The sequence below is a fragment of the Danio rerio genome, chromosome 24 (assembly GCF_052040795.2).
Source record: "Danio rerio strain M-AB ecotype USA chromosome 24, GRCz13ab, whole genome shotgun sequence".
NCBI lineage: Eukaryota > Metazoa > Chordata > Actinopteri > Cypriniformes > Danionidae > Danio > Danio rerio.
Genome location: NC_141044.1, coordinates 20143308 through 20165532, shown reverse-complemented (window position 1 = coordinate 20165532; position 22225 = coordinate 20143308). Strand labels below are relative to the sequence as shown.

The following is a 22225-nucleotide window of genomic DNA, read 5'->3' as shown; positions in this document are numbered from 1 at the left end:
ATTTATGAAGTTCAAAGTCTACATTGATGAGCCAGAAAACAAGAAACCCCAAAGTCACATAAGTAAAAACTTCGACGTTCGTGAGCGGTTAGTCCATTGACAAAAGGTGCAAAGTTTGATCAGTTTCAGTTGCCAGTCGACCGTGACCCATAAAGCTGTGAGTTGTGACCGGTTTCCGCTGCTCGAGCTGTGAGGGGTGGAATGAAGACAACTGAGCTCAATTCTTTCCAGTCTATTGGGTTGCCCATCTTAACTAATAGTGGAGAAAGTCCCGCCAGTGCATGAAATAGTATGTTGAGAAGCATGTCACGGTTTCTAGTTCGCCTCTCCACTGTCGTTTCCAAAGGAGCGACTGGCAAATCAGTTTTACCTCAGAAGAGGATATTCGCTGGGATTCGATTGATTTCTTCATCTACGGGTAGGTGATAATTTAAACTAATATTTGTTTAAAATTGTTGTACCATCAGGCAGTCTTTCTGCTGTTTGTATTTTTTCTATTTGTGGATATTACGTTTTCTAATTACATTTCGTTATCTAGTAAGTCGGTGCAAAGTGCAGTACTGTATAGTCATGTCGCTTAGAACATGCATGACCTGAATACACAAATGCAGTTCACAAGGCCTGTGAAATGAACTATATGGTTTGAAGTGCAAGTCGAAAAAGTAAAGTTTTTACAATTAATTAAATTAATCTATCTATCTATCTATCTATCTATCTATCTATCTATCTATCTATCTATCATCTATCTATCTATCTATCTATCTATCTATCTATCTATCTATCTATCTATCTATCATCATCTGTCGAACATCTATTCAACAAATTAAGTGGAAATCAGTGTTATTTCACCAAATATTAATTTCTTATCTCATTTGAAATTAACATTAATATTTTGTTGTTTAAAAATCTAAATAAACCAGTTTTATTTTATGCATAGTTGTAATGCAATGATCGCATTTTGTCATAAGTAGTACACAGAATAAACCAAATATTTTCGGTTTTACTCAAATTATAAATCATAAAGTTAGGGAAACATTTTCTAGAGGTTTTATAATAATAATAAAAAAGTGTTAACATAATTATGACACTTCCTAGAGTATGATGCCATTAAAGATTACATTTGTTATAGGTAAATAATTAAATATACTATATAAAATCAACTTTAAATGGGGAACATTTCAACTGTTACTATTAAAATGATATAATTGGTTTGAAACATTTTCATTATAGAAAGTTAGGAAAGACTTGGATAACCTAATTGCGTTTACAAATCATCATAAACATCATATTTTATTTAGTGTACTATAAAATATATGATGATTTGCTGCATTTATGACTCTTGTCTTGGCTGTTCCTACAGGTTTGCAGTCATTGACACGTTATGACCAGTCCACAGACTGGCAGAGAAAACTATCCCCAGAACAATATGTTGTTACAAGAGAAAAAGGCACAGAGGTGGTAAGTTAAATAAACATTGTATAGCTCAAATATGTTCTTTGTTCATCTCTTTGAGTAAGTACCTCTTTATTTTTAGCCGTTCAGTGGCATCTACTTGAATCACAATGAGGTGGGCATGTATCACTGTGTTTGCTGTGACTCGCCTCTTTTTAGGTAAGTTTTTGAAAACTAAGACACTATGATGTTTTTTTTTTTTTTGTAACTGATACTTAAGAACGGTAAGTACCATGAAGTCTGTTACTGGATATGTTGAAAACCCATGAAAGTTTACATGTATTAAAAAACATAAAATATTTGCAATTAGTGAGTTGGTGCTAGGTTTAGTTTATTAATGCAACACAACTCAAAATATAAAATACTTACATAAAATGCCTCATTGTGCAGCTTTTTGTTGTAATTTTCAGCTGAAGGGCAACAAAAGAAGCAATGTAAGTTCAATACTGTTTATTTTTCTCCACAAGCAATCTAAAGGTCCAACATCTATTTTGAAAAATGCCAGAAACAAGACATACTTGATATAAATAAGGCTTCATGACAAGGTCAAAAGTTTAATCATCCACTGACAACTTATTATTATTTTTTACTCTTATGGGTTTGATTGGACCAGCAGTGTATTGCTACATTTTAGCTTAATTACAACACATAGAGACACTAACTTACAACTTAAGCACTGCTAACTAGTTTTTGTTGCACCATTGAACTTTGTTTAAATGTAACTTTACATTCCAACTAAATATTTATGGAAGCCTCTCTCCATGCATGAATAACTGTAAAAGTGCAAGATTAGATTACATTGATGAGCTCATATTGATATTCAAGAACCACAATCTCACTTCCTTCATCTACTTCTGTTCACAGTCTTTTGCATGTTTTAATTATTTATCCAGATGTCCTTCCAAATCTCAATTTATTTCCAGTTTTAAACAGATTAGTTTAATTGTTTCTCAAGGAGTGTTTTGGATATATATGTTTTAGGTTAAATCTAAGAGCTCCTTCGTCCTCCATAGACAGCAACGGTCTGAGAAGAAAAGGAACCAAAACATTGTCAAAACATTCCATGTGACTTCAGTGCTTCAACTGTAATCATACAAGACCATTTTTGTGCGCTAAAAAACTGTAAAAGAGAACTGTAAAAGAGTGCATGTTTACTATGGGCAATATGACGCACTGCTAACTATAATGGCAATATTTTTATTATGATTATTGCAAACATTAAAAAACAAAGAACAGACAGAGAAACCCTTCATTTAACAATAATCTGTGCAAAATGTAAATGAAACCATGAAAAAGACCAAATGAAGACAAAAATGACCTACAAAGACACTGCAATAGATTACAAGTCTTCAGATATTAAAGAAAATGATTGGTCCATCTGGTTTGGTAGAAAATAAAAGAGTGGATCCCACATTTTATCAAATTTTGCAGGGTTCTGAGAGGTGGTGTGTTATTCTCTCCAAATGTAAAGCTGAGGTAAGCCCAGATAGCCAGTCAGAAAAGAGGCTTTTTTTTGCCTATAATCATGTCTTATTGAACAAGAACACTTGAAAGACTAAAAAAAATCTGAACAACCAAAAATGGCTATCATTGGGTCAGGGATTATGTTGTGAAAATATTGTGACAATGTTCAATCTCAATTCTTAAACTCTTTTCTGGACTTTGAATCAATGTCTCTGGACTGTTGCTATCTCTGACAGAGCTCTTGGATCTGAAATATCTTTATTTGGAATATCTTCATATTTCACCATACAACTCTTGAAATATAGGTTTACTTTTACATTGAGTGGGCCTTGGTGAAATAGGGTTCATCTCAATGTCTTATATAGATTAAAATAACATTTGTATTTTAATGGAAAGAAGAACTAAAAGTAAAAAAAATATAAACTGAAATAAAAATGTGCCCAGTTATGCTAGCTTAACACCAAACACTGAATTAATCAACATAGGCTCATTCTAAAAAATGTAGCCCTTTCTACGTTTTTGAAGATTGCGAATTATGTAGCCAGAAGTACGTATGGCTGCATTTCGTCTTTAAAACAAACGCAATGGGGCAGTATGACGTCGTTCCTTTTCTCCCTTACCAGCTGACTGCTTACCTTCGTGTGGACAGCTTTCCTGCTGTTACCAGTTTGTCCGCTAGCTTGTCATGTACTTTGGCAGACTTGAGACACAGAGAGGAGGGGTTCAATGCGAAGACTAAAACAGAAGCCAAAAAATAAAATAAACACAATTGCAAAAGTAAATAACAGGGTAAAAATGTGGGAAAATCTAAAAACATGGTAAAAATCAGATGATGGCTTTTTTTCTGGATTGCTTTTTAATAATCTCTGTGGGTTTTAGGCAAAACCTATAGAATACACAAGACATGTCACTCGTATACTTTTAAATGGAGAAAACTGTCTATATGGCAAATGAAGCCCCACCTTCTAGTTCAGTAGCCAATCATTGATTGCAATAGAATGACAATTCTTCGGGGGAGGGGCTTAGACCAGATGTGAGTTTCTATAGATTTTGTGTATTATGAACATTTAGAAATGAAAACAGAAAGTTGTTGTTTAAATGTATTGGTTATTTGTAATATGAAACGTAATCGTAAGCTTGGCAAACAATTTTAGAGATTTTACTGTTTCCCCATTCAGACAGAATGTCCGAGCATACTGCCCGAGAGGCATTTCAATGATGGCCACCGAGTGAAATGACTTGCTTTATAAGGGTTTTGGTTTAGGGAAGTGGGTGTCCAGGTCAGTCTGTGCTTTTGAAAACACTATTGGTTGGGTTTAGGGAAGGAGGAGGTTCGGTCAGTCGATCGGTTGGTCAGTCAGTCAATCAGTCGAATATCAATCAATCAGTCGACAGTGGCCTCTAGTGAATTTATATGAGAACAGCAGGCATGAATAGCACTCGTGAGAGAAATTTGAGAACCCAAAAAGTTTACACAGCAGCCTCTGGTGGATTAGCGAAAACAAATACCGAAAAAAAGTAGCTCCTGCGACGTATTTGGCTCTCTCTCCAATATTGTATATAGCGGTATGTTTTCAGAATGAGCCTGGGTAGGAATTAATTATTTGCATGAGTAAAATAAATCCAAAGTCAATGCAAATGTGTAAAAAAGGGCAAATTAAGACCAGTGCAATAGTGAAAAACATCCCCTGAGTAAATTGGAGCAAGTGTCCAGTTGAGTGAACCCAGCAAAAGAATGATCAATACTTTTACAGCATTTATAAATCACAGTCCACCAGTTACTAATTCGTTATTATGATCCAAAGTTGTGCTTATTACCATTAGTAAGTGCACTGTGAGTTAACACAAATAACAATCAACTTTATGTAATAAAAGAATTGTTTGTTATTTGTTGATGTTAGTAAATACATAACCATTAAAGTCTGACTGCATAATGGCATATCAGAATGAATCAAAACTAAATGAACATGATTCTGCCTTTGACTTGGACAGCTCAGAAGCAAAATATGACGCAGGAGCTGGCTGGCCGTCATTCTGTGAGGCTCATGGGACTTGGGAAAAAGATGAGAGTCATGCCAACATTGTGCGCCGCCCTGATAACTCACTTGGCAGCACAGGAACTGAGGTCATCTGCAAACATGTGAGTCTTGTTTGTATTAATTATATAGTCAGTTTTATTTTCAGATTCCCAGAATAACATTTTGTTTGATTTTTGTTTGGTTTGATTTTGTTTTATAGTGTGATGCCCACCTTGGACATGTCTTTGAGGATGGTCCTGATCCGACCGGACAGCGATTCTGCATCAACAGTGTAGCACTGAACTTTAAACCCAGAGAAAAGTAATGCCAACAAATCCAATAGTGCAAATAACAAAAACAAATAGCATTAGAATAACAAATGTCCTTAGTTCTGTGCTATGTGTCGTGCCGGTTCACTCCTAAAATGATAACTATAACAATAACTATATTAGCATCCACAACAACAAACATTTGAGTTTATATTGACTGCCCACTTTTTCTGCAACATTGGTTTCCATATTGATTTTTCCCATTTATTTTTCCAATAGGAATTAAGCACATGACACTGTTAAATGTATTTGACTTTTATCATAATACATGATATAATGATATTATCACTGCTGCAAAGAAAGGTTCTTTTAGCATGTACAATTACAAACAGAGCTCTTCATTTTCGGGCATGGCTTAAAGCAGTGTGTCCCAAAGTGAGGGTCGCAAGACAATTTGCTTAACGATTTCCAAAATGGTTGAATGTTAATTATGTAAAATGTTAATAATAAACATTAAAAAATAACATGCAAAAAAAATCATCAGCCTTTCGATTATTTTTTTTTTTTTGCAACCCCTGGGGTTATTACGTTATATTAAAGACGTAGCAATTGGGTTCAACCCAGGCTCATTCTGATTACGAACCCCTATAAACATATCTGGAGAGCACCAAATATGTCCCAGGAGCCACTGCCACTGTGTACGTGTTTTCAGTTGTCAAATTTCTCTTGCGAGTGCCATTTTGCGCCTGCTCTTCTCATGTAAATCCACCAAAGGTCGCTGTTGACTGGCTGACCGACCAACCAACCGACCAATCCCCCATCCTCCCCATCTCTAAACCTAACCAACAGTATTGTTAATAGCTCCTATTGTGACCCACCTACCGACTTCCCTAAACCCAACTGGCAATTTTTTGAAAGTTCAGAAAAAGAAATTTTAAAGACCTGTAATGGATGTGACAAAGGAGACATGCAAAACATGCAGTGTTAACATATGAAATTATTTGTATTTTAAAATAAATAACCTAATAAGTCTTGAACTCTACTGTTAATACAAAACTTTGAATGTTCTGAAAAGCCATGCAAATGGTTTATATAATAAAATAACTATTCACTGTATTTTGAAGTGTTTATGATTAGGGCTGCACGATGCTGGAAAAATCTAACATTGTGTTTTTTTTCCCAGCGATACATGTATATATTACGAAATTAATACAATTTTGGTAGATTTCTTTAAATAGCTCTAATTGGAATGGATTTACATAAATAAAAATATTAATTAATAAAAACAAAATTGAGCAAAGATAAAAATAAATTTAGCAGTCAGATATTCAGGTAAAGTAATATGGTACGATACAATATCAATATATTTTACCCCCGATTATGATTATTACGAATATTAACCATCCACAATATATCATCATATTCATAAATGAAGGGGTGGATGCATCAAAAATGTAGAAGATGTATTTCATTAACAGCACATATATTTTGTAGAATTGCAACACTGATATGTTTGATCTGACACTATGAGAAGCACCACCTCATGTACAGTCATCTAAGTGGTAAATGGTAGCAGTGCAAGGCTAATGAATTAGTTCAGATCTTTTGTACCTTTACATAAATCCTGATACTTGGCTACATCATTAGTGTACCGGGGGTGGAATAAATCTCAATAAACCAGCATAGATATTTTGTCCTAGCCCTAATGTTGAATAATCAAATGTAATGTAAATAAACACTGTGCATTCTTCATTGCTGATCAACTATAATAATCCCAACTTCACATTGAAAATACTGCGGTGTGATTATGGCGAATGAGCACATTGCGATATCGATGCTAAACGTCATATTGAGCAGCCCTATTCATGAAAACATGTTATGCATGGTCATTATCATGATTTATTGTAGCATTTAATATTGGCACGTCTAATAGGGATCTGCTTATCTGCTTAAGTCTTTGTTGTTATTATTATTATTAACATTTTAACCAAACTATCCAGCTATGAGGAGAATCACAGCATTTAAACTTTGAGAAAAATCAGAAAATAAAGAAATAAAGAAATATTTACACAAAATTGTTTAACAGCTTATCTGAGAAAAGTAACTACAGTCCCACAACGCATGGATGACATGAATGACAATTTAATAAAAAGAAAATGAAATAAACATTGATTAAAATCACAGTGTGCTGCAGTTTTGTCATTTGATTTTTACATGCTTGAACTCTTTAAAGCGGGGTGGATTCTGATGGTCAATGTGCCTTCATGATCTGGAAAAATCTCAGAAAGTGATTTCAATTATTTCAAGTTGATGTGTCCACAGTACATTGTTGTTATAGTTATCATCTTTGGTTTGAGCGTGCATTTAGTTTACAATATTTACTCTTATCAAATACAGACACAAACACACACACACGTGTATATAAATATATATATATATATATATATATATATATATATATATATATATATATATATATATATATATATATATATATATATATATATATATATATATATATATATTTGCAGGCTGTGTTTGTGAAATGGTTCAATTAAACATCCATCTTGTACCACTTCAAAAAGGTGTAATTATTTATTGCATAATATATTTTATGTTTGAGTGGCACTGCATAATAATAAATAAATAATACTATTAATAATAATATTATTTTATAGAATGTTAATACTTATATAATATAGATATTATTATTAAGTTATAATGTTATAACTAATATTACAACTATAGGATATTACAATGTAAATCTATGAAAAATTATTCATTAAACAATTATGTTTTTATCACTATAAATATCATTATAGATACATATATTTAACAAAACCAATTATTTTTCTGAAGTTTCTATAAATTTACTATGCAGGTTTGAGCAAAATCTTAATATTTATTTTATTCTTTAAAGGTTTTTTTTTTTCTCGGAAAATAACAATTGGTCAGAGAAACAAACCTTTTATTTTTCTAATATGGGTTTCTTAACGTTCCTGAAGGTAAAATATTGGTATTGTGCTGTCTCAAAAATATAGATAAACATTATGACAAAATAAAGTATGACAAAATTGACAAATGTAAATACCTTTATGACAAAATAAAGAATGTAAATAAATGTAATAAAGTAAACACTGCCACAAATCCACCAGTATGTGACCAGTATTTGTATGGGTATGGTATGAGTTAATGATAAACCTGAACTGAGGGTCATCATCCTAATCTATGTTTGGAAACTGGACAGTTGACTGACTATTATAAGCAATCCTCTTCGCTAAGGAAATTATTTCTTAGTTAAAATTGCTGTGATGATTCGCTTCTGGCTGTATTTGTTCTTTGTGCTCGCGTGTCTCAGTTTTTGGGAACCTGTAGAGACACGAAGAGCGCGATATAAACCAGAACCTCCGAAGCCAAAGAAAACCGAGACACAGAAAGCTATCGACACATTGGCTCCAGGTCAGAACATCAACATTGATCAGGTAATTTCGACATACTTCATGACACCGCAATCAAGTTAATTCGTTTTGGCACCTTGAATTAAATGATCGACATTCACATTTATAGCCCTGTGGCAAGCCAGTTTAACATTTGGGTGTATATTTCATGCTACTTGAAGCTATTTTTTAAGTCCACATGAAATTCAATTTTACAATGTGTATTTTGCTAGAGCACATTGGTAGTCTTAAAGTAAACAATTAATCCACTGAGGGAAAACAATTTGTTCTGATAATTTTAGTTAACTTAAAACAATTTGCTTGCACTCTTGAACGATATTGATCAGGTGACCTCCATACTATATAGTACATTAAAAACAGCATGTGAGTCGAGTAGTATGTCTGAATTCATGGTATTCAAAAAACAGTATGCGTGAAGTACCCGGATGACCTACTACTTCTCATGAGATTCTGAAGTGTGCATACGATGGACGCTATGCTATATTCATAATGCCCCGCTAGAAAATTCATGAATGGGAGTAAATCGACACACCTGATGCAGGTAGGTCACATGATAACGACAAATGGCTGATGCAATATCTTCGAGCTCCATTCATACTATAAAGAACACACTTTTTTTGTAGTGAGCAATTTCAGATCCAGCAAAAGAAGAAATCCAAACTGTTCGATCATCACGTGAATAATATAGACTTAAATAGTTCCAGGAATTGCTTTACAGTTCATTTAAATGATCTTAGCTGATGTTAAAATTCAATTCAATTCAGCTTTATTTGTATAGCGCTTATACAATGTAGATTGTGTCAAAGCAGCTTCACATAAATGGTCATAGTAACTGGAACAGTGTAGTTCAGTTTTTAGTGTTTAAGTTCAGTTCAGTTCAGTTTAGCTCAGTTCAGTGTGATGTAAAATCATTACTGAGAGTTCAAAAACTGAAGAGCAAATTCATCGATGTTTAGCTCTACCAATCCTGAACCATGCGAGCCAGTGGCGACAGCGGAGAGGGGAAAAAAACTTCACCTGATAGGAGTGAAGAAAAAAAACCTTGAGAGAACCAGACTCAGTTGGGCACGACCATTTTAATTTCTCCGCTGGCCAAAAGTCTTGTGCAGATATTCAGTCACCGCGGTGGAGGCTGGAAGATGGCCTCAGCGAAGACTCGTCTGTCCCTGGAGCGTCGCTGGAATCAGACTCATGTTCTCATGTAAAAGCACACGTTTTTATTTTTAGAAATTGTATACCTTTCAAAAGTGCAAAAACACCGCTAACTAAGGTCCATGAGCCGCCATTGGTGTTGAAAAAACATTCCATTGGCATCAATTGTTGAAGTTCATAGTTGTCATTTTTTCTATTATAAGTAATTTTCTAAATGTTATCCATGTTTATTTCTTAATGACACGCAAACAAACAACCAAATAAAACAAATAAAAGAAGAAACTGATTTTCTTTGTCACATGAGGCTTTCAACTTCCTATCCCTAATTTCAGGATGCCAAATGAAGGCAAACTTTCGCAAATAAAGGCAATTATCATGTTACAACTTTTTTTTTTTCAGAAATAAATGTCAACATCATCCTCAGATCAAAAAAGCACTGGAGCAGAGTTAAAGTGCTGATTGGTCAGAGAATGATGAACTCCTACTGTTAATAAGCAGAATCGCTGAATAAGAACATAAAACTACAACTTCTGTGGCTTTAGTCACAGCCTTAGTCCCTGCTGTCCACACAAATATGGGTGTTTTCAAAACAGCAGCTTTTTTTCTATGCTGTTGGACTGCTTGTCAACACAAAAATGCTGTATCAGGTCACTGAAACACTATTTTTATTTATTTTGTTTTTAAAACATGCCAGGGTCTGTGTTTTTTTTAAAATGGAGGATTTTTTCCCCTGCTCTTCAACTTGAACACACACAATAACCCAGACAACCCACAACCCGTCGCTCTTCATCTTGAACACACATGTTCTCCTCCTATTCAAATTTTACATAGAAGGGAACATGTTTGCCCCCCGATCATATTTATTCAGATATGATTTTTTAGAAAAAAAAAAAAAACCTGGGGAAAATAAATGCAAAACTTGTTTTATATAGAACACGTTTAACAAGCATGCCTGAAACCATTTAGAAAAATTTGGGTACATCTGGGTAGCCCCCTCATCTGTCACTTTTTAATTTAAAAAATACATAGACACAAACATATCTTGACAACTTATACGTGATACGCGTATTTTACAATTCTATCCTGCTATCATTTCATACAGGTATTTTCTCATATTTCTCCTGTATTTTTAATCTGTCCATAAAGGGTGGCAACCCATAGGCCCATAGGCAAACCATACCGCCAAACCACCAGGGGACACCCCTTGCTCTTAAATGTGCATCTGTTCTGTGCTTTCATTTTATGGGAACTATGACGTCAATTTGTATGCAAAAACCTGGAAGCGAGTTAGAATTTTAGCATATCCGGTTCCCTCGTCCCAAAGTTATTATTATTTTTTTTTACATTTCAGTTAAATCACCTAAATAAGGTCCATGGCTAACACAAACTGAAGATGCTTTCACGTTTTATTCTACGACATAAAACACTTCAGTTACAGCACACTCTTTATTTTGTAAATTGGTTGCGCTTCTTTAAAAAGACGGTTGCTATCTAGTTGCTAAATGGGACTACAGGCGGTGCCGGAGACATTAATTATACGTCATCGAGCTGATCTGGTCTGGAGCGCAGCCCACTTGCATTGGGCATTTAAATTTGTCTGTTATTTAAATATTTTCATGAATAGTATTTTATAGTTTGTAGTATTTTTCTTATTGGGAATTCATATTGTGTGTAGATAATGCCTTCATTTATAAAAACTGTCAAGATTAATTTGTTGATCGCTTATTTTAATTAAACGATGTTATGAAGATACTGCAGTGCTGCCTGTCTCTTTCCTGCTTTCAGTAATACAAACGTGTGAATAAATGTGTAAAAATACATGCACATTAACTGTGATTTAACGTGATCAAGTGATTTTTCTGTTTTTCTCTTCATCTGAAGACATTTAACTCTGTCATAACTGCAATATTTACACTCCCTAAAATGTATAGCAGTTGTGACTATATGGGCTTTTTTCGGCTGTTTGCATTTAAGATCTAAAAGGGCTAAAAGATGTATTTTATTGTGAGGATTATACAGATTATCTTCAAAAAGCCTATGGGAAAATCCTATAGGGATTTTGCCACGGGAACCAGTTTTATGCTAGCAGCAGATTAGCCTACAAGGTGACATCATAGTTCCTCCACTCTATTCAGGTATGAAAACATTGTCAGACCCGCTCCATTAACAAATAGACGCTGTATCCCAAATGAATTCTGTACATGCGATTTGAAGTGGAGCAAAAGTGGACACTCTGGGCTTTGGGTGAATGTTTGAATAGACATATCCACATAAAAATATTAACATGTCGATCTTGGTGAGGTTTCTTTTAAATACAACAAATGTTGTTTTAAATGAGCAAAAAAGTTAGGAAAGCGATCAATTGCTTTCATTATAATGTTTAATGCGTCCATTTTAAAGTGACACCTCTGTTATTTAATGGAATCAGGAAAAAGGAAAGATCCAAGAGATTTATTTGCTGCTCTTTAATCAGAATATTTTAATTACACAGTGAAGAAAAGGTAAAGGAGATTTGATAAATTAGTTCAATTCTTTATAATAGCTCATTTTAATAGGCTAAACTGCTTGCTAATTATTTTGCAGCTTTTTAAATGGATTTTTCTTGGTAAATAATAAAAATAGTACATATTACTGACCATTCTAACTGTTTATTTACAATGAAACAGCTCTAGATGAGTAATTTGGGGATTTTCTTCTTCTTTTTTTTGGAAGGGGGTGTTGGAGTATTCTTTATTTTTACATGCAAATGTTGACATGTATGTGCATATGCTGCTATATCGAATATCAAATAGTTTTTTTTTTTTTTTCAAAAAATGAGATGACATTTGTGTTAAATGTAAAAACGGCTTCCCATACTAGGTCATTACTCTTGCTCGGTGTTGTTTCAAAATAGGGCATTAATACTTCTTCATAAATGCACGCACAGTTTATGACTGAATGATTTACACGTGTCGGTATGTTTGATTAAAATCTCGCTCTCTAGATGAGTGGCAAGTGGCACCTGCTCACAGTGGCTTCTCGGTGTAAGAATCTCCTGGAGAGCGGCTTTAAAACGGAGAGCACGAGCCTTACCTGGACCATCACTGCGGACACTGTGACTGTGGGCACCGTGAGAAAACTGTGAGTCCTGCTTCAGCCACCAGGAGGAGCAATTTACTCACTGCGAGCTGATGATTAATTATTTTGTATTTTCAACACTATAGTTATATTTCATTTCTCCAAATATTGGTCATTTATTACAGCTTGGTTATGACAGCTACCATAATCAATATTTTTTTCTGCTCAAAAATACATACATACATACATACATACATAAAAATAATAAATAATATTTAAAAGTAATCAATATGATATAAAAATATGATGACTGTGCTTCATATTAGGAGTACAAAATTTCACAAGTAGGCCATAAAGTCTTACACAACCTCAAAAAAGTTCCCTTTGGCAACTGCTGCAGACTATCATCAATTACAGCTGATGCAAGCAAAAGCACCGGAGAGTCAAGATACAACTTGCTTTTTCAGACTTTTTTGACATGCCATTTTTAAATGCTTGGATAAATATATCTAACAAATATTACAAAAACTAATGCTAACAGATAAATAGTATGTTTTAATATTGTTATTTCTACAATCATCTGTTATTTTAATTAATTCTTGTTTCATATGTAATTTTATTTTGACACAATTAGGATTTAAATTAATATTATTAAAATTAAACATTTATACATTAAATTACATAACTATACATGATGCATGCAAAGAATGATGTATATTTTAGACTTGCTTTGTCAAATTATTTTACATGGGCATTATTCTCACTCATTCTACCTTAAGTTAGACTTGTGTGTGCTTTTTAATTGTGGTAATCATTTCGTCATGATTTAAGAATTAAGATTTCATTCACTGTTATAATTGTTAGTAAGTTATGCAAGTAATAATTCTTGTCAGGCATATTTAAAACAAATAGATGAGCACTTACTGTATTGCTAACATAGTGCTCTATTCATTAATCATAACATCTTGATACTTTGCCACTTTTCATCAAGAAATTTTATAGAATTTATCATCAAATAACATTACGTATAATCATTTATTTATATATGTCTCAATTTTATTGTCATATATATATATATATATACATGTGTGTGTGTGTGTGTGTGTGTGTGTGTGTGTGTGTGTGTGTGTAAAAACGTATAACGTGTATAACAGTATGTTTCTTTCTTTGACCCACATGCATATTCTCCTTCTGTTTATTGTGCTCTTTCCAAATGTAAGCAATTTCGTGTGCTGGGAGATCAAGCAGAACTACATGAAAACGAAAACCCCTGGGCAGCTCTTCCTCAAAGGCATGTGCAGACGAAGGCCCACTATATCTATGGTTCTTTTTGGTTAAGAAATATTTTCTAACCTAGACTGTAAATGACAGTATATGTACCCTCTCTGAAATAAATATGCAAAATTGGTTAGTCATAACTTCTACTTCTGCTCTTCTTGTAATCTGTCGCTTGAAGGAGCCAATTTGAATCCAAAAAGGGCACAAATGTGAGCAATTTGAAAAGGTGCAATCACAGGGACAGTTTTTGCACTCTTATTTTTGAGAGTGTATTTATCAGTAATAAATGAATAAATAAATACATATAGTTGAAGTCAAAATGATCAACCCTCCTTTGAAATGAAAGTGCTGTTTAACAGAGCAATGGAATCTTCACAGTATTTCAAAAGATTTATTATTCTGCTGTGGACAGTCTTATTTCTTTCACTTTGGCTGGAATAAAAAGTTTTTAAATAAAAAAATTAAGGTCAACATTATTAGCCTCTTAAGAGTTTTTTTATTGGATACAGAAAAAAAAACATTTTCCATTCATAATAAAAAAGTTAAGCCTTTAAATCCAATTTAAGCTAAATAGCATCTTGCAAAATTAAAATATCACCATGGCAAAAGAAATGTGTTATTATTATGTTTAAAAATCTTCTCTCCGTTAACAATACTTTGGAAATATTTGTAAAAGAATTCATATTTCACAGGAGGGCTAATAATTTTGACTATGCATATATTTGGTTAGGGCTAAATGTAAAATGCATGTAAGATTTTCTATTAAGGTAATAAAGCATGTATATCAAGGAGATTTTTCCTGCATAATTTCAGTATGTATTTGATATGATAGCATTCAAATTTGTTTAGTTTAAATATCACTTAGGGCTGCTGTGCATGTGTTTTCATTCTGTTCTTGTGCAGGCAAGAGACCGTCTGACAATGTGGACATAATGGTGCTCGAGACGGACTACAGCACATATGCTATGCTGGTTTTTAAGAGAGCAGAGAAAATTACTATGAAACTGTATGGTAAGTGTTGGAATATTTTAAACTTTTCCACTCGTGGTGCTATAATAGCATCTTTTTATATGTGTTTATTTGGTTTCCATAATGATTAGCCTTATAAAAAGCTTAAGTGGCAAACATTTGTAAAGCGCAATACTGTTGGAACAGCTTAAAGTGAATTGATTGATGCAAATAATAATTTCTGTTGAAAGGTCGGTCTGGGGAAGTACCTGATAATATTGTGGATAAATTTGAGGATCGAGCGAAGACATTCAATTTGGGATTGGACGTAGTTTTCCAGTTTCCTGACTACGGTGAGACTATTCATAATTAACTCATACGCCTATATTAAAATAGTTAATGAACACTTTTGACTCTCGATTCCTTTTTGCAGGTTTCTGTGAGTCAGCAGAAAAAGTTCTAGGTAAGACCTTTGTTTTTCCTCCGATAAATAAGTTGGAGGTTATTATTTGTTTTAAGAACGACGTGAAAGCGATTAAGTAAATTTATAGCTGTTAACTTTTTGTAGTACGCCTAATATCTGCGAATTTGTCGTTATATTGTAGCAATTCATTTAAATGATCCAAATGAACCGATTCGTCTCGCGTATGCAAATATTTTGGATTAAAGCAGATAATTTTGTGCAATACAAACATTATACATTATAAATAAATAGTTTAATTGAACATTAGGCTAGCCTAACTTTTAAACCATATGTGTAATACAATCCCGCGCGAGGAGTTCTGTTAAATGATTTAAATGAATCATATAAGCGAACCGATTCATTAAATGAATCAGATTACTCAACAGCATTTTCTTTCCCCTCGGTGTCAGCAACCTTTACTGATTGGCTGAAAGAACTTTTACATCCTGCAAAAAGAACCAATCAATCCACGTGTGCATCACGTTATCTTTCGTAAAGGCACATGTTGCAAAACTTGCACAACCTCAGAATTTGGTTTTGTAACAAAACAGTATAATTTTGCATAAGGTCTATTTTTTGCTTAACAACTCTATCATTGCTTTGTCCCCCAGATCTGACCTAAAACTGACTGGCTAACTTTGGTAGACCCTGAGCAATGTGAGAAAGCAGCCTGCAGGAGTACAGAAATAAAATGGTTGTTTAATTTCATTGTTATATGAGTTTTTCAGCATTAGCACTAATTTGCTAGGTGCACCTCTATAATAGCTGATATGGTTGCATCTTTGGTAAAGCTTGAAAAGTTGTGTTTATCCTCAAGCCATTTTAGGGAACAAAACAGTGCTTATAAAACAAGGTAAAGGCATCTTGGTATAATTGGTGTGGTTTGTGATGTAAGTGTCAGAACAGGACTCTGCCTGCCCACCCGTTCAGAGTTACACAACACAACGAAGTAAACATGATGCACATCCAACATTCCAAAAAAAAGTATCCTGAGGAAATCATTTTCTTACGGAAAAATATCAAACACAAATGAACTTTGTTGAACTCGAAATGAGTTTCTACAGCACTAAACTGACTCTGTGCAACTTTCTGAGGTGAAAATAAAAGGCTATAAGATAGAAAGTGCATGTTTAGATAAACTGAGACTGATTTAGATATCTTAGATGCTATGCTGCAGATTTCTTTTAGTCTCATTAACATCATTTATGATCTACACTGATCTATTTTACACAATAATAAACTAATAAAATACTAATAATAAAAGAATTGCTATGAATGGTTACATTATGTGCTTTAAACGGTCATGTAATCATACAAGTGCACATGTCTCATAAAGTAAAAAAAATTGCTCATAAAATGTTTGGTAACACCTTAAAATAACAGTGCATGAATAATGATGTATTAATATGTAAACTAAACATTACTTTATGATAAATTAATGATGCGTTAATGCATGCGCTAATCATGAACTAACTTTTAGTCACTTGAGTTCATGTGTAAATAATGGCTACCTTAATTACTTGTTAGTATATGATTGTTTGTTAATTATGCATTATTTTCCACATCGGTTTATGCTTAACTCATAAAATGTTATTGTATAATTATATTGTCTTTACTTGGAGGGGCACATCATCATTAGCCCATTATTAACTACTCAAATTACCAAATGTTCTTCATATTAGGAAAAAAACCCTCTTAGATCTGCTCTGAAAGCCGCCCCCTGCGCAAACCCCCGCCCCAAACACACACACATATATACAAAAAAATGTTAGTCTAAGACATCTCTGCAAAAAACATTTTTAAGATGCACACCATTACACAATTCCTAATTTGTCTATTTTAAACGTCTATTTTTTTATCTTAGTATTTACTTTATACATTGAGTAAACTAATGAGAAATATTGCTAGCATCAATGAATTTGTTTTGGTGTATTTTATTTTATATAACAAAATGGTGTTTTTGTGTGTGTGGTTTTAGTTTCAGTTAAAGAGCCTTGTTGCTGACGATATGCAATATTAATTTGTTATCCACATTAGTTAGTTAGCATACACTGACTGATATTGAGAAATAATTAGACAAACAATGATAATATTTGCATTAACATTAAGATAGATAAGAATATATGAAAATAGAAAGAATATATGAAATGTTCAAGTGCAAAAACCTCTAAATGCCATTAGAAATTTTCTGCTAAAATAGTCATTTTTCTTAGCCTCTTACACTGTAAAAAAAATCCTGGTTGCCTTAAATTTTTAAGCAGAATCAAATTACATTTTTGAGTCTGTTAAACTTATATTATGTCAAACTGACCTAAAATAGCTTGGGTAACTTATAAAATTAAGTTAAAACATGATTAACTTAGTTTAATAAGTTACAATGACCTAAAAACATATGTGGTCAGGACTAACAGATCATATAATTTTTACAGTGTATGTTTATGCTCAAGTATTTCACTTTAAAAGCAATGAAAATAACTTGCTCATCACTATAAAATAACAATTTCTGAGCTTACACAAAAGTCTGAGAAAATGCTAATTTTAGAAGAAAATATCAAACAACATTTAGAGGTTTTTGCATCTAAACTCCTTCTTGTGAAAAATGAACATTTTAACTCAACACGTTCTCTTATACTAACAAAGGTGGCTTTACTGTAATTTTACCAAATTTATTAAATGTGCACCAGATATGAACACTGAGTGAAGCTGCATGTGGCATTACAATTATATAGCCTACATATAATATACATTTTTTATAATTAATATAATACTGTTTTAAATAAATACATCCCTGAGTTAGCACGGCTCACTTGTCACATAAGAAGGTAAAATAGGGACATCGGTATGAGGGTCATAAAAACCATCAAACACGCATATTTACCTGGAAAAAACCACACGTGCGTGTTAGCAGTTGTGTAACGACTGTAATTATCATTCCTGCTGGGTCTGCAAGTAGGGAGGGACTCGGCTTTGGGGGGCTCAGTTTGAGGATAAAAAGGGGCTGCCATTCGTCTTCTCCACACACCTTGGAACTGCAAACAGAGAGAGAAGCAACACTTCTGCAAACATGACGAGTGTCGTAGTAAAGATGCTGTGCCTTCTGCTCTGTGCAGTTTTTGCTTCGGCTGATGTCATGCCTATGACTGACTTCGACCTGCAAAAGGTAAATTCCTCAAATATACGAGCATTTACACCATGCGTTTAACTGAAGGGCACTAAGTGAGATAATTGCGCTAACAATTTTTTTCAGGTGGAAGGAAAGTGGTATCTCGTTGGCTTTGCTACAAACGCAAAATGGTTTGTCAGTCATAAGGATGACATGAAGATGGGAACTGCCATGCTGGTGCCCACCCAGGAGGGAGACCTTGACCTCAGTTACTCTAACCTAAAGTAAGCCTAAATTGGCTTTATTACAGTGTCAAATGTAAAGAGTTTGATAAATATTAACTTGTTGTTTCATTTGTTTGTCAGGAGTGATGGTTCCTGCTGGAGGATGACTTACCTCGCCAAGAAAACCGAGACTCCTGGAAGATTTGTCTTCTACAGCCAGCGTAAGGAGTGAAATATGTTTTGGTTAGATTACTTCACTGTATTTAAAATTATTTGGCTAAAATGTGGTTTACATTTTTTAGGTTGGGGAAATGACAATGACATGCGCGTGGTTGACGCCAAGTTTGACGAGTACGCTATTTTTCACACCATCAAGACCAAAGGAGGAGTATCTGAGATCCTCAACAAACTCTACAGTAAGGACATTTCTGTAACAATAGATTAACCTTTTAACTTAGATTGTTGTAATTAATTAAATATTTATATTACAAAAACTGACCACGGCCTAACTAGAATAAAACAAAAACATGTTTTGTTGCATCATGTAGCATATACACAAATCAGAGTGCATGTTTTGATGCAATCGCTACAGTTTATCCATGGTATTTTTTGCACAACTATGGTTATTTAAACAATAAATATTGCTATAAATAAAGCCATGCATCTAACGAAGTTAGTCCACATTTTTAATTAGGAGTTATACCAAACATTTCCACTAGGTGACACCCAAAACTCAATCAATCTCCATCACAGTGCAAACTTTCTCTAACCAAACACTAAAATTTACCTATCATACCTTTTCTGATTTGTTGGAATGATTTTGTCAAGAAAATTAAATCTAATGTATACCTATATTAAAATGATTGTGAAACTTATATTGTCCACTAGACAGCAGAGCTCGCTAATGTTGTTTTAAAGTAGCCTTTCCATCTAAAGCCGGATTTCAAAATGGTATTTTGAGGTTTAAGCTTTCAAATAATATCAATGAATACTAAACTAACATATGATGGGGAATTTAGCAGAAACGATTGCCAAATAAGCCATCTGTGAGCAGGAAAGTGAAAGAGTATAATGTTTTCAATGCTAAACAGACTCTAAATGTGTCACAGGTCGCACTCCAGAAATGGTCGATGACTTGAAGGAGAAGTTCAGGCAGTTTTGTTTGGACACTGGCATCCTTGAGGAAAACATTGTCATGCTTCCACAAAATGGTAATTTTTTTGCTTCATAAAATTTTGTAATGTATAAATACTAAAAAAACAACAACTTATAATTCACTTTGGACTGTAAACTTGTGTTCTACAGGAGAATGCTCAGTTGCCGCATAATTGCCTCATCAAGCGAAGACAAAGACAGCTTCAGCTGGTCCAATCATTTCAGCCAAAAACAGATCTGAATTTACTGTCGGCTTGGTTTTGGTCTCTTTCACTTTGTATGGAAACATTCTTTGTGCCTTGAACAGTCATGGTGTGCTCATATTGATTGACCAGTTTGCAACTACAGAGTAATCAAAAGCAGAGGGGAAAGAATGGCAAAGCATTTCCTTACAAAAAAGATGTTTTTTTAACTCAAGTTTTTCATGTTCTAGACCGATGTGTCATGTTTTTAAGTGCCAATGTTAGCTAACATGTCTGATCACCCATTTCACACACCACCTGCAGGACTTTTATAAGCTGTGCTTTTTATCTTTGATGGTTTTGTTTACTGCTGATTGATTAAATTGGTTTACAAAAGTCTAATGTTGGTGTGATTCTTTCCATTTCTCCATTTCATAGTGAAAATAATGAAAGTAATCCACAATTACTGTTTATTATTTATGTATTTACTAATATTTCATACACACATTTCAAAACTTCTTTTAGAATCTGTTTATTCCAAATTGTACATTTCTGTATTTGTTTAAAAAATAACTAACTTCTCAAAAATAGTTGAAGGGTGAGTTTTACAATAAACAGAGCCTTTTACAACAACCTATGAATAAAGCATTAGCACCGTGCATTTAAAGCCAAAGATTGTGTAAGGTCCATCCAGTTGGTCCAATAGAGGTGTCCACTGGTGGATGAAGGTTCAATGCCTGTTTGGTGTTTCCAGTGCACAATGTTGATTTACTTTAAATTTAACTCAAATCTGACTCCAATTTGAATATGAGGTGGTTTAGAAAATATTTATCCTCGTTTTATCTGACTCCAATCAAAACATTAGGAAAATCATATCAATATATAATTAGTGTGCCCAATGCTCCATCTCAACTGGATTTTAGTCCGTCTACTGACCTGACACAGGAAGTGTGGAAACAAGGATACAACATGATCTACTGGAATGAATAATTACAGAGTAAGCAAAAAATGTTCAAACATAACAATTAAATAGTCAGGTAAATGTGTATCATGCTAAATCATTCAGTCAATTCATAAACGATCAATACAAGACATTAAATTATCAACAATAAATCCAAGATTAAAAGATGCATACCTGACTTCAAAATATACATAACATGGAGCGTTAGAGCTTCCATGGTATGGGCTGATCTGAATAGCAGGATCGCACCAACATTTTTCAATCCTTCCCTTAGGTAGAAAACCCAAGAATCCTCTCAAGGAAAGGGGTATGTGAATAACAAAAGGCATTTGCATTTAGTGGAAGCGTTTCTGCCTATAGAAAAAGCACACCCTTCACAGTGGTTCAAAAGATACCTGAAGTTATATATTTACTGTTTTGATTATGTCTGTTTCTGAGAGAATATGACCATTGTACCAGTCGCACTGAGACATTTCAAATGATATCAAACATGATAGATGAAGTCACTTGGGTTGATTTAGAACATTCAGACTTTGAAATGACCATACTGTGTGAGTTGGGGTGGTTGAACAAAGGGGTTTCAGGGGATTCAAATGTAAATGGAGGAAATGAGGGGAGCTGGCTTTTCCTGCATTCCCACCTGCTGGGTTGTGGAGCTGATTGTCTCTGTTTTCGGCTCATATTTGAATTTTCAAAAGACATCAAAGTATTTGTGATATCTCATGCCTTACAATTGGACTCAATGTTTCTCAATGTTTGGAATCACTTAAGGGGGAGTAAAGTGAACTCTCCATTTAAAACTAAAGCTGCATTCATTTGATTAAAACACAGCAGGAACTGTTCTCTTGTGAACTTTCATTTATGATGCTTTACATTTTAACAATTAGAAATGTAACTCATGTGGAGGCAAAGATGAATTTTCAGATGGCATTAGGCCAGTTTGCAGTCTCATATAATAACAAGGGTTTTCAACATTCAGTTGTCATCACAGGAATTACTATTTTAAAGTGGTTTACCACATTTATCAGATAAGTGTAAATA

The 22225-nt window shown here is 33.7% G+C and overlaps 3 protein-coding genes across 4 annotated transcripts; all 3 read left to right on the top strand.

Moving 5' to 3' along the window:
* The first annotated feature begins 43 nt into the window (after positions 1-43).
* On the top strand, positions 44-7381 carry msrb2 (methionine sulfoxide reductase B2). Of its 2 annotated transcripts, XR_015524354.1 has the most exons (6): positions 181-418; positions 1361-1458; positions 1535-1611; positions 1863-1886; positions 4909-5056; positions 5155-7381. XR_015524354.1 is itself a non-coding variant. In NM_212921.2 (5 exon segments), coding segments are annotated over 5 exon segments (555 nt in total). In that variant the 5' UTR covers positions 44-291; the 3' UTR covers positions 5260-7381.
* A 1061-nt stretch (positions 7382-8442) lies between these two features.
* On the top strand, positions 8443-16822 carry c8g (complement component 8, gamma polypeptide). The gene is given in 7 exon segments (NM_200863.1): positions 8443-8685; positions 12797-12933; positions 14091-14161; positions 15052-15159; positions 15348-15449; positions 15530-15559; positions 16171-16822. Coding segments are annotated over 7 exon segments (630 nt in total). The 5' UTR covers positions 8443-8514; the 3' UTR covers positions 16182-16822.
* A 1777-nt stretch (positions 16823-18599) lies between these two features.
* Positions 18600-20622, top strand: ptgdsb.1 (prostaglandin D2 synthase b, tandem duplicate 1). Its single transcript, NM_213634.1, has 6 exons — positions 18600-18719; positions 18807-18946; positions 19028-19107; positions 19189-19302; positions 19996-20097; positions 20192-20622. The coding sequence occupies exons 1-6, from the start codon at positions 18624-18626 to the stop codon at positions 20212-20214; spliced, it is 555 nt and encodes a 184-aa protein (NP_998799.1). The 5' UTR covers positions 18600-18623; the 3' UTR covers positions 20215-20622.
* The last annotated feature ends 1603 nt before the right edge of the window (positions 20623-22225 follow it).